Genomic DNA, 11,838 nt, shown 5'->3' with positions numbered 1-11,838 from the left:
ATAGAAGCAAACAAAAGAAACAGAAATACAGTAGGTGGATTTGGACAATCATTGCACACTAAGTGTAATGAAAACTTTGGAAAATCCATGGATCTGTCTCAGCAAAATTTGCATTACTTTGAATTTTGTGCAGATGTGAACACCTCCTCCTTTTCCTGTGTGCATTGCACTGCGAGACAACGATGTCAAACCACATCCAAATAAAAAGAAAAAATCAAGGAGATTAAGTTCGTATACTGACACTGTATATCTACTGTTGTCACTTCTTGCTGTGGAACATATTGTGGAATTACAACAGAGAGCTGCATTGAGCATTAAGCTATGTACCCTTATCCCCCTCTAGTGGCAGGAAGCAGCCGGCAACACTTTTGGCCTGTCGGAGCAGGAACAGCACTGGTGTTTTAAAGATCCTATAGTGTGAGAATCCTTTTTTAAGTAGGTTTTTAGAAACTTTTAGGAGTAAAATAAAAGCTTTGAGAATATCCAGCCACAGAGAAACCACATAATCGTCCAGCTAACAGTTTGCATCGCCCAGCACTCTCATCGCCAGCTGCTTCTGAGGCGATCAATTCAGAATGAGCAGCTGCCTCTCAGCCCACCACGTTTGTGTACTTTCCGTGGATGCTTCTGCTAACTTTAAAATGTCTCAGCCACAAGCGAAGCACATCAGATGTTCTGCTACTGGCTGCAAAGGCAAAGGCAAGTGTCTCCATGCACTCAGAGCTTCGTCTCCATCTTGTTAAAATGTTCACGTACCAGATTGGGTTCCACATAAATTCCAAGCTTCAGCATTTCACCTGCCCTCAGTTGCATGTTTAAAAACTGTCAAACATCTAAAATATTCAACAGATTATTTAATTTTGATGTTTTTACTCTGTTTGTTGGAATCATTGACCTGTAACATCGACACGGCATCGATGTAGATCTATACTTACAACTCCATCAGAAAGCATAAAGCAATAATCATCTTTTTGTGACTCATCCACAAACTACCTCTTGACATTTTTTTTTTGTTAACACGTTTTTACCCTGCAGTATTTTTCCCGTGATGAACCCAGCCTTACCTCCACAGAGGCTCTCGTCTCAGCGTTGCAGTCGTCGCTCACAGTAAACTGGAAAGCATGCGTGTCGGACGGTTCAGCGGTGGCCTTCCACATCAACAGGCCAGCTGGAGACAGAGATGCACCCTCGGGACCTGATGCCAGCGTGAAAAGAACCGGCGAGCCCTCGGGGTCCCGAGCTTGTAGCTGGTAGATGAAATTCTCCCCCTGGAAGGACCGGAGACTAAACGGCAGCGACTGGAGCAGTGGAGGCTTATTGTCTGACGGGAAATACAAAAGGAGGGACTGAGCCTTAGACTGAATAAACCCATAAGCGATTAGATGTAGGCTGAGCGGCAGACTGAATGAACAAGTGGGCATGAGAAGGTAGTGCGTTGCAAAGAAGCTGCAAAAACACTGTTCATACTTTAAAGTGCAGTTTTGAGTAACAGTTTGGTAAATGCACTTCTTGGCCTACAGGAGAAGATGGTTAGCTTAGCTTAGCATAAAGACTGACAACAAGGAAACATCCCAGATTACAAGGTGTAAAGAGAGACCAACCTACAGCATGTCTAGGATAGGGTTTTCTGCTCTTCTGGGAAAAATATATGGGAAAGAATATTCTACATATATTTCAATAATTTTTTATAACAGTTTTTGTTTCTTGCTGCTTTCATTTAACATATTAATGAATGACAACAGATGAGCCTAATCGATAACCTATAGCTTCTCCTACCATCACCACCCTTTAACTCCTGTCTGGTTATCTGGTCATTTCCTCTGACTGAAGCAGAGTTTGACCTACTTCAGGCTGAAGAAGTAAAGTTGGTCAGAGAGTGTAACAATGAGGTAAGCCGTCCTTACATCCACGCCAGAGGACAGAAGCAACTTCAATTGGCTGCAATCAGCAGAGAGCTGCTGACAAAGCTGCCCCGAGTGACTACAAGCCACAAAACTCACTGACAACAATCCAACCTCAGCTCTACGAAGGAAGTGGCACACTGGGAACTTTTTTTTAATCTCACATTGTGGTACTGTAGATCAGGATGGGTTACACTGCTGCTCATAGTCAGTAAAGTTTATTTTGCGGGCACACTGAAACCCCGCTGTAACCAAAAGAGTGCATGAATGAGCCGTGAGACAAGCCAGAGCTGATGATTTTGTGAACATACTTTCAGCGATGGACCACGTGTGTTTGGACGAGTCTGGACGGCATGTGAGGCAAGGGCTGCTGGGATTGGACTCGCCCTCGCCGTAACACAGGCTGTCGATGTTGCAGGTTTTCTCCTGGGGGAAAAAAAAAGACAATAAATAACCAAATATAAGTTCATTTCTGTTTGAAAAGAGCTGCCTTTCACAACATAAAGCATTGTGTTTGGAGGCTTCCATACCCAAAACCTGTACCTGTGTCCGTGAGGTACGTAGGGCTGTTGGAAGCATGTGCAGCATATCAGCAAGAGAACTGCTTTTGTAGAAGCAACCCAACAGAATAAACCACAGATTTAGTTTGAGGACAACAAACTGTTTCCTGTGTTCCTGATACATTAAATTACAAGCAGACCAGTGCTTCTATGAAAACATTTTCCATTCGTGTCATGAATGTTCACTCCCCTGCAGAAAACATGGTGGGCTATTCAAAAATGTGTGTTCATATATATACACAAGCATATATACGAGTATACCAAAACACCTACACATGTTATTTCTACATGTGTCTGCATGTCTCCCTCTGTGTTGGATGCTATCGTTGCTCCAGCCAGTAAACATTTTGGTGATGGGAGAGCCACACAAACACAAAATGCTTTTAAAAAGTACCGAAACAGCTACACCCGTCTAACTGGTTTCCAGGCTCGTTGATTTCCTCAACATGCTGTTTGACACTCTCATTTCTATAAGGCTGAAGACTGGAGCGTAAGTGTGACCACAGTGGAAGCTGTGGGTTGTGGTCAGCAGCATCTGCTGACGACGGCAAACATTTGGGGCCCCAGGGTGCTGTGGGAGGGCACAATAGCCAGCGGGAATAGAAAAGGAAAGTGTTAAAAACAAAGTCATGTTAGAGGCAGACTGCAGAGGCAAAGGCAACCTCAGTGCAACCAGCAGATGATTATCGTTTTCTTCCAACTGTTTAAACGAGAGCAGCAACGCCATCACAAACACCAAGTGTGTCGACCGCAGTGGCACACACGCTCAAAAATGTAAAAAACAATCAACACTCAGCCATTAAGGGTGTTTTAAATTTCACTTTTTATGTCCCAGGGCACCTCCTGAGCTTCACTAAAAGATTGTAATTGTTTATTGTAACTTAACTGACTTAACAAAGCCGCCAACAGAGCTCCTAAACCTTGAGAACATTAGAATCGAGGCTGCAGCTGGAGATGATGAAGGCAACAGGCCGAGAGCAAAATGTATGATTGGCTACTGCTTTCTGATAAACGTGTGAACTCATTAGACGGTTGTCTTACCCTCAGGGTGCAGAGGACTTCGGCGTTGAGGCTGCAGATCTGACAGGCTCCATCATACAGAGTGAGGATCTTGGCGTTGCTGTAGCTATAGCCATCATTGGAAACCTGCCATCAGCAGAAGCTTGATTACTGGGGATCACTGGGAAAAGGCATTAAATAGACACACTTAACAGGGTCAACTGTGTTGGCACACAGTGGCTCATCCACGCCAACATTCACAACAAACAAAATCTCTCTCGTGTGTGATTTCACTGTGAGGTCTCGCAAAGCTCTCCTCAGAGAAACATTTTCTCATGTTTACTAAATCGAACTACTGTGAAAACGTATTCCCAGGCTTCGCATTGTTTAATGCACTTGGCAGTAACGTAATCCAGCTAATCTGTTTTACACTGCTGAGTCCATTTTCTTCCTCAGCCAAGTTGAAACAGAAGAAAACCTCCAGCTGCACTCTGTGGACTCTTTTCACAAACGCAACCAGCAAACAAAAAAAAATAGTAAACCTTGAACATATGTCTGTTTACAGCTACTCCAGCACAGATTTATCATGGGCTGAGATGCATATTTATTGTTAGTTTGGAAGGAATCTGACGATGAGACATGTGAGTGTGAGAGAAAGAGAAGGAGAGTAGCATGAAGCAGGGAGGATGAACTCAAAGGTTTGATAATTTTATGGTGGATTCCCAGGTTTGCTTTGCAGAAATGGTTGGAGACATGACTAACTTTGATCTGCCAGCGGGCCAGCGGGCTGCTCGTCACCGTTTCCAGGTCTACTCCTGCAGGAGCCCGGCTGTCCTCCAGGGGGAGCTGGCACTCCAGAGCCGTCGCGTCCAGAAACGTGGCCAGGACAAACCGAGGCTCGTCCAGAACCCAGTCGCCATCCACAAACTTGATAAGAGACACAGAGGAAAGGAAGCCGTAAAATGTAGGAGGTAAAAAGAGAGGGAAGCATAGGCGATCAGAACAAGACGGAAAAGAGGATGAAATCTGGCACGTTGCAAGGCAAGGAGGAAAAGGGATAAAACAACAGAAATACGGATGGTAGCTCGGTTTAAGTGCACAAAGAATAAGTGTACCTGCACATAACAACCTCTTATAACTCTGGTTTCAACAGTGCATTGAAAAACAGGCATTTTACCTGTAATTTCTCATTAATTTTGTCATTGCTGATTGATCCAACAGCACTGAATGTTAAATTAAGATAAAATAAGCTGCATGTCAGAGTTCAGAGTTTTTTTTAATTAACAATGAATCAACCTAATATTCAGCCGCAGCAGGCATCAGCTTTCATTTTAAAGCCAACTATACGCCGCTGACAGTTCATAAACAATGCTAGCAAATAACTGGTAAACATAATAAAACATTTAGAAGAAAAAAAAAAAGCTAAAAGGAGAGTAAACACTGGACACAAATGAGATGAGAGCAAACCATCAGAACTTTCTCACACACACAGAGAATATCTAATAGCGTTCAGATGAGATCATCCACGGGTTCTGAAGGTCCATGATTACCATGTGTTACGGCCCGTGGTGTTTGGGCTCCAGAACCACACCTGCCAGACATCAGTGATGATGGCCCTGGAGCTCCCGACCTACTCTCAGCCTTGTTCTTCCCACCTCTCGTCACATCTGATTGGACCACCACCACTCCTCCACCTCAGCAATCACCACACCTGGCTATAAGTCGGGCCTGGCTGGTATTTAGAGTGAACAGTCCGTCCTGGTGCCTCTCGCTTTGTGTTGATGTAACTTCTGTTGGCAGCTGCTAACTCGGTGTGAGAGTTTTGAGTGAGTCTTAGTGAAGACTGACTCCCGTTAGCAGCTGCGCAACTTCGTGAACAAGTTACTCGTGTCTTGTGTTTTCATATTCTGTGTTTTGAGGCGTTAGTTTGTTTTAGTTTCTTTTGTTATGTGTGGATGTTGCTGTTAGATTTAAAGTTTGGCTAAAGAGTTTAGTTTTGTTTGCTAGCTTTCGCTACTCTGTTAGCCTTCGCTTGGTTCTTTTGATTTGTAGCACCATCCACCGGCTTCCTTTGTATTGTCACCGTTCTGTTATGTTCATTTACGCTACTGAGCTATAAATTGCTTTGCCGGAACCATTTCTGTTTTCTTGTTACCTCCAGCTGACCCTAGAGGCTGGATCGTAACACCACGGAAAAAAAAAAACAAGTTTGACTTTCAGTATTAATGCAGAATATTAAAGTCTGCATGTTTCTGAGTTACTTCATTTTGCCACTTTGCTTGTAAAAGGAACCCATCTGATCGAATGTTTTCTGGGCAGAGCCGCTCAGATGCCAAACACTGAAGGAAAAAACTGACAACTCCTAAATGTATTGTGCCAGTAAAGGGAAGGCATGCACAAAAAATAAGGGAAAAGGAAACACAAAGTACCTTTTCTCTAACAAACTCACACTTGAGCTCATAGGAGTCCTTGAAGCCCTCGCCGTGGACCCGGATGGTGGAACAGTCTCCCTGACGAACGTCACACAGACCCTCCTTCTCCAACTCGGTGATCTCTGGAATCTGGTCTTCATGACATCAACAAAAAGCGCAGGAGAGAATGGACTGTTACACCTGGGAATGTGGCCCAGATCACAAACCATGTGTCTGACGTACATAAGTCTGTCATCAAGTGGAAGACGGATGTGTTTAAGTCACTGCTAACTGTGTTACAACTGGGCTGGAAACACAGAGATACCTTAACAGGTGTTGTGGTGTGGGTCAGTGTAACACGACTATAAACGCTACGAGCTGCCAAACAAACCAAAAGGCCGCTGACATCCCCAAAGCCTTCTTCTCTCTGATAGGTGGTGTGTCTATGTGGATATATGTTCAGTGTTTTACCAGACAGCACACTGCAGTCGTACGACCCAAATCCTGGGAAGCAAACACAACCCCACTCGGAGCACTGGCCGTTCCCGTTGCACAGATTCGGACACTTGAGGATGGCCAGAACGTCCTGGTGCTCCTCTGCTCGCTTCCTCTCCTCCACCAGCCTCCTCTCACACTCGTTCTCCAGCAGCGGTAACGTCGCATTCAGCCAAGACTGCTCGTCCTTTAGCTGCAGGTCGGTAACGCACATAGCCACTGCGCGGCTAACTATCGTCTCTCCAAGCAGGCGTCTGCAACCTGTAGCTATGCTTGAGTTCGCCACAGCCTGCTGGCACTGGGCCTGGGCCTGCTGCTTCGTCAGGCCAGAAGGCGTGGGCCACATTAGTGAAGAATCTGGCTGAACTGCTGGTTCGTGGTCCTCTGGAAAAAAGTAGGTGAAGCCCTCCAGATCAGACTGGCTGAGACTCTGGTGAGGGGAGTTAGAAACATAGCGATGTGTCTGCCGCCTGCCTCTTTGCTGCTGTCGATGCGCTGACGTAGAAGCTCTGTTTCTGGAGGCTCTTGAAGGAGAGCTTCTATCATGTGGCTGTGTGCGACTACCTCCGTCTTGGCTGGAGTGACCCGGAGGCAGAGGACGTCTTTCATTTCCTTTGAGCAGCTCCACAGAGCCAATGTACTCAGCTGTGACATCCAGAGTGGGGATGGCAGCGAGGAGATGCAGATTACCATCATTAGAGCAGGTGGAGTCGGAGGAGGCACTTTGCTGAGATCGGGCTCTGGGAGATGAGACGCGGGGCTCCACCTGACAGGTACAGTACTTGCGGGGATTCAGCGGATTCAGATCAGGCGGCACAGTGTCAAATAGGCTGTTGCCTGAAGGGAGTCTGAGAGAGGGAGGAAAACATTTCAACCAAAGAGATTTTGACTAAATGGTCTCAGCTGCTGCCATAATCTGACAAGAGGGCCTTAACAGAAATTACCTGGACCCCTGTTAGCTTTTGTCTCGGGGTCTACATGATTAGCAGCAAAATGTCCTAAACAAATCTACAAAAATTTAATTAGATCTACGATATCTATCTCATATTTGATAGACACTAAGCAGTCGTAGCCATTTGTAAATTAAACTTTGGAGAAGACGGTTGGCTCCCCGTCGACCACTAAAAAAACCAAAATCTTGTTTAGTTCAGGAGCTCTGAATTCTTGGCTACATCCCAGATTTCTCATTCATTAAAATATGACTAGAGTTGTGCTCCTTGGCAGCCTATAGCGAGCACAACAATCTGAATGTAGAAGACTGGATAAAGAATGAATTTCCTTTTCCTTCGTAGCTAGTTTACAAGTTGCTGTGAGTCAAATTAAAAAGAGAAAAACTCCCAAATTGACGCATGCCGCTGGTCAGTGAAACCACAACGGATCGATCAGTTACTGTACAGAATGCTGACCTCCATTCAGAAATAAAAGCCTGCAGATGCTCCAGTTTGGCGCCCCCTTCTGAGTGGAAGTCGTTGTCTGACTGCCCATCGTAGGTCCCACACAGACCCTCAGTGTGACCCCGGTCTGAACTGGGGGCCCTCAGCGTCAGACTCATGCCCCAGTCAGACACGTCTGCACGAACAAACGCTCCGGATGAGAAGGTCATCTGGAACGGGTCAAAGATTCACATCAGTGTCACGCAGACAAAAAACTGAGACACTCTTGGCATCCAGATTTCTACACCTTTATCAAAACACAGATAATAAAATGCAAATCAAACACATCTGACATGTGTATTGGAACCTGTGAACAGATTTTTGATATATCGCCGGCTGCTCCTCACTCACAGTGACTTTGCGACCCTGGTAGGACTCGGTGATCCGAATCCCGCTCTTGCTCAGGTCTCTGTTCTTCACGGACAGGTGAGGCTTGGTTTCACCCATTTCCCCGTTGCACATGTCGAAAGCGATGACGTCGCCGCCGTCCCTCGCCACAAAACCGCACGCGCACGAGGCGGCGTGCACCACGCTGCCGCACTCCCACTGACGGACGTGGACCTCGAACGGCCAGAAGCTGCTCTTATAGAGGACAAAGGTGCCTATTTGGTAGTTCTCATAGTACCTGTAAGTAAACAAAGAACATATATTTATACTTTACTGCCACTTCCTGCTGGAGATCATGAGATATTTTTACTACAGTGCAAAAAGAGAAATATATTATTCACTGTGGACAACTTAAAACCTCCATCCATCCATCCATCCATCATCTCTACACCGCTTAATCCTTACTAGGGTCGCTGGAGTCTATCCCAGCTGACTCAGGGTGAAGGCAGGTTCACCTGGACAGGTAACCAGTCTATCACAGGGCTACACTTAGAGACAGACAACCAAGCACACTCACATTCACACCTACGGACAATTTACAATCACCAATTAACCTCAGCATGTTTCTGGACTGTGGGAGGAAGCCGGAGAACCCGGAGAGAACCCACGCTGCACGGGGAGAACATGCAAACTCCACGCAGAAAGATTCCGGTGCCCCCACCGGGATGCGAACCGGCAACCTTCTTGCTGCGAGGCAACAGTGCTTAAAACCTCCACATGTAATGAAATTTGTGATTTTTAATACAGTGTAATACGTCTAAAGTTTGTCTCCCGGTTAACTGAACAAGACACTAAAGTACCTGCCATCAAATGTGATCATGTGCGGATCAGTGAAGGAGTAGCAGTAGGCCGAGGGAACATCCTGAACCGTCACCTGGAAACGAGAGATCAGTTTTATTCCTTCCTGAAATACAACACTGAGGATGCTTGATTACAGCACAAGAACGAGCAGTTGATCAAAAAAATAATAATAAAAATGACAATCCGGAGGTCTGACATCATAAAACCAGTTTGTAAAAGACGAAAACAATCAGAAAAAATAATTTAAAAAGATGGTTAAAAATATAGCTAAAGAACTATTTGATATATAAGAGTCTGATGTGTTTACCTGAGCAGGTTCTGGCGAGTATCCATTCCAGAGAAAGTTCTGTGAGACAATAGGTTTAACAGAGATCTGCGTTGTTCTGTTGCCATCTTTGACAAAGTCGGTGACGGGGGTGAAGTGGACCAGAGCCCGGCTGCAGACACCGCTCCTGCAGGGCCCGTGGGACAGGTCCACCGCACAGGAGGAGAGAGACAGGTCGGCATCCAGCAAAGCCTCGTCTGCAACACGACGATTTAGGTTCATTTGAATGATGATAAAACACCAAAAAGGACAGAAAAGAAAAACATTAAGGTAAGACATAAACAGCTGACTAGTGCTTGAGCTGGTTCGGTGACAGAGAAGTAACGTCACTTTCCAGCCTCCTTTCATTTACTGCTGCATATTTACATCAGATCTTTAGAGGTGGAGACTTCTCTATGGGCTAAATTATTATTTTATGTATATATAAATATTTGAACAGCCTGCACAGGATATTATCCTCTACATTTTTTCTTATATTACTGTTTTAACGTGTTACAGCCATCTAATGTTAACCTACAATTTAAAAGCAAACCTTCTCTTTATTTCTAAGCCGTCTACATCAGGGGTGTCGAACTCCGGTCCTCGAGGGCCGCAATCCTGCAAGTTTTAGATGTTTCCCTTCTTCCAACACACCTGATTCAAATGATCAGCTCAGCATCAAGTTCTGCAGAAGCCTGATAACGATCCTGATCATTTGAATCAGGTGTGTTGGAAGAAGGGAAACATCTAAAACTTGCAGGATTGCGGCCCTCGAGGACCGGAGTTCGACACCCCTGGTCTACATGTTCCATTCGTACGGGTGTCGATTTGTCACATGGGACCCTGAGAGCACCTCAGATGTGACTTTGCACGGCATCGAATGCTGTATTTAGCAGTCACATGCTAAACTACTGACAGACTAGTGACTGGTTAACATGTCGTTATGCTGCCATGAGTCCTCACCTTGACTACTTGTGCTGAGCTGCAGGGACAGAGTGCACTGCTCTGAGGTGGAGGAAGAGCCCTTTGGACACGGGATGGGAAGCGTGCTCTCAACCACCAGCTCATACAGCCTGCCATCCTCAGACACGCTGTTCACCTCTGGTCGTAGCTGAACAGAAGATTTTAAAGAGAAGACTCGTCATTCACATTCAGAAAGGAACACTTGAGGCAAACACGTTTCTCTGGTAGCGTTAAACTTAAGCAGGAAAAGCTCTTGAGAGAGAAATGTCAAACGATTAATTGGTCAAAAGCTAAATTAAATACAGTTTTATGGATTGTTTTGGGGAGATACTTGGGGGTTTGTCTCATGTGACAATCAAAGCAACATTGGCTTAAGACTGAAGACCAGTAAGAAGAAAAAACCTGCAGTGATGTGAGTCGGTAAAAAATAATGACAGTTCTTTTTTTTATTAACATGGACAGAAAACCTCCCAAAACAAAAGTCATGTATAACTTTGCAGTTTAAAAAAAAATAAAAAATTTATTTGATGACAGACTACAGAACAATAAAAACAAGAAAACATTTTGCACTTTTGTCTGATATTACAGTTAAAAACCAACAAAAACCACAGTTCTGATCACACACATGCTACACATCAAGACAAAACATTTCAGGGAACTGTTTTATACCTTTATCCCAGCAAAGAACTCCTGACTTTCCACCGAAGCGCTCCGGACGTCAGGCGAGTCCAAGAAGAAGCTGGAGCTGGAGCAGTAAATCTGAGAGCGGGAGAGACGTATACATACGGTATTCTGTTCTGATAGATATCCACACTATGAACCCTGTACGAGCGTCTTTGGCAGTACAAGGACTTAATAAAGGTCGTGCTCTTAAAGGCATTTTGTATTAAGACAAGGGTGAGCAGATGGAAGCAAATAAAAAACAATGGAAATACAATCCTGAATGTGTTAAAGGTTTCTGGACAAGCGACACACACAACTAACAGAAAGTAAAATAAAACGACACGCTGACAGCTTTCAGTGAATGGCCACAGTCCTAATGCCTTCAAAGTCCAGCAGCAACATCTCTGATTTATATATCAGGTCTGATTCCACAAGAACGGAAAGTAGTTTGTTGTAGGAATGCACTACTGACGATTCATGAATTTATGCTCGACTTTTTCCAATTTTTTTTCTTTCCATGCAGTCAACTGGACCGGATGTATCTTCATCTGGCGTTCTCCATTAATCATGTTTTGTTTTGTTGTTATTGTTGTTTTTAACTTTACGTTCCAGGCATGTCACCTTGTAAACTGTAGAATTACAAGCAGCACTTCTTTCTCTCCACATCCTCACACCAACTATTATTGCATTTATTGTGAACCTATGCTTTGTTAAACCCCTACACACCCTGTTCAGTACAACTACACGCGTGGCACGAGGTTAATTTTTTAGTCCAGGTGTTTTAGCTCAAGGGTAACAACAACCCTGAGCCAAAAATAGCGACTAGTCACGGTCTAAAATGAGGTTTAGTTCGTCCTGACTGCTTATTAGCCTTGTGGTAAACCAATTCCAGTCTAAGGATGGCTGACATCCTTATTTCCT

General features: G+C 44.7%; 1 protein-coding gene across 1 annotated transcript in view; it reads right to left on the bottom strand.

Moving 5' to 3' along the window:
* Nucleotides 1–11,838, bottom strand: part of vwde (von Willebrand factor D and EGF domains) — a 33,802-nt gene that overhangs the window by 11,482 nt on the left and 10,482 nt on the right. The window contains exons 6-17 of the mRNA XM_008304864.1: nucleotides 10,924–11,013; nucleotides 10,255–10,402; nucleotides 9,295–9,509; nucleotides 8,987–9,060; nucleotides 8,151–8,424; nucleotides 7,773–7,969; nucleotides 6,343–7,214; nucleotides 5,890–6,026; nucleotides 4,223–4,387; nucleotides 3,503–3,607; nucleotides 2,213–2,327; nucleotides 1,065–1,321 (exon numbers count right to left, since the gene is read on the bottom strand). Coding sequence (XP_008303086.1) covers nucleotides 1,065–1,321; nucleotides 2,213–2,327; nucleotides 3,503–3,607; nucleotides 4,223–4,387; nucleotides 5,890–6,026; nucleotides 6,343–7,214; nucleotides 7,773–7,969; nucleotides 8,151–8,424; nucleotides 8,987–9,060; nucleotides 9,295–9,509; nucleotides 10,255–10,402; nucleotides 10,924–11,013 — 2,649 coding nt within the window. The remainder of the gene's footprint in view (nucleotides 1–1,064; nucleotides 1,322–2,212; nucleotides 2,328–3,502; nucleotides 3,608–4,222; nucleotides 4,388–5,889; nucleotides 6,027–6,342; nucleotides 7,215–7,772; nucleotides 7,970–8,150; nucleotides 8,425–8,986; nucleotides 9,061–9,294; nucleotides 9,510–10,254; nucleotides 10,403–10,923; nucleotides 11,014–11,838) is intronic.

The sequence above is a fragment of the Stegastes partitus genome, unplaced genomic scaffold, assembly GCF_000690725.1.
Source record: "Stegastes partitus isolate 25-593 unplaced genomic scaffold, Stegastes_partitus-1.0.2 Scaffold2338, whole genome shotgun sequence".
Lineage (NCBI taxonomy): Eukaryota > Metazoa > Chordata > Actinopteri > Pomacentridae > Stegastes > Stegastes partitus.
Note: the sequence above shows the minus strand (reverse complement) of the source record. Positions and strands in the feature narration are given on the sequence as shown.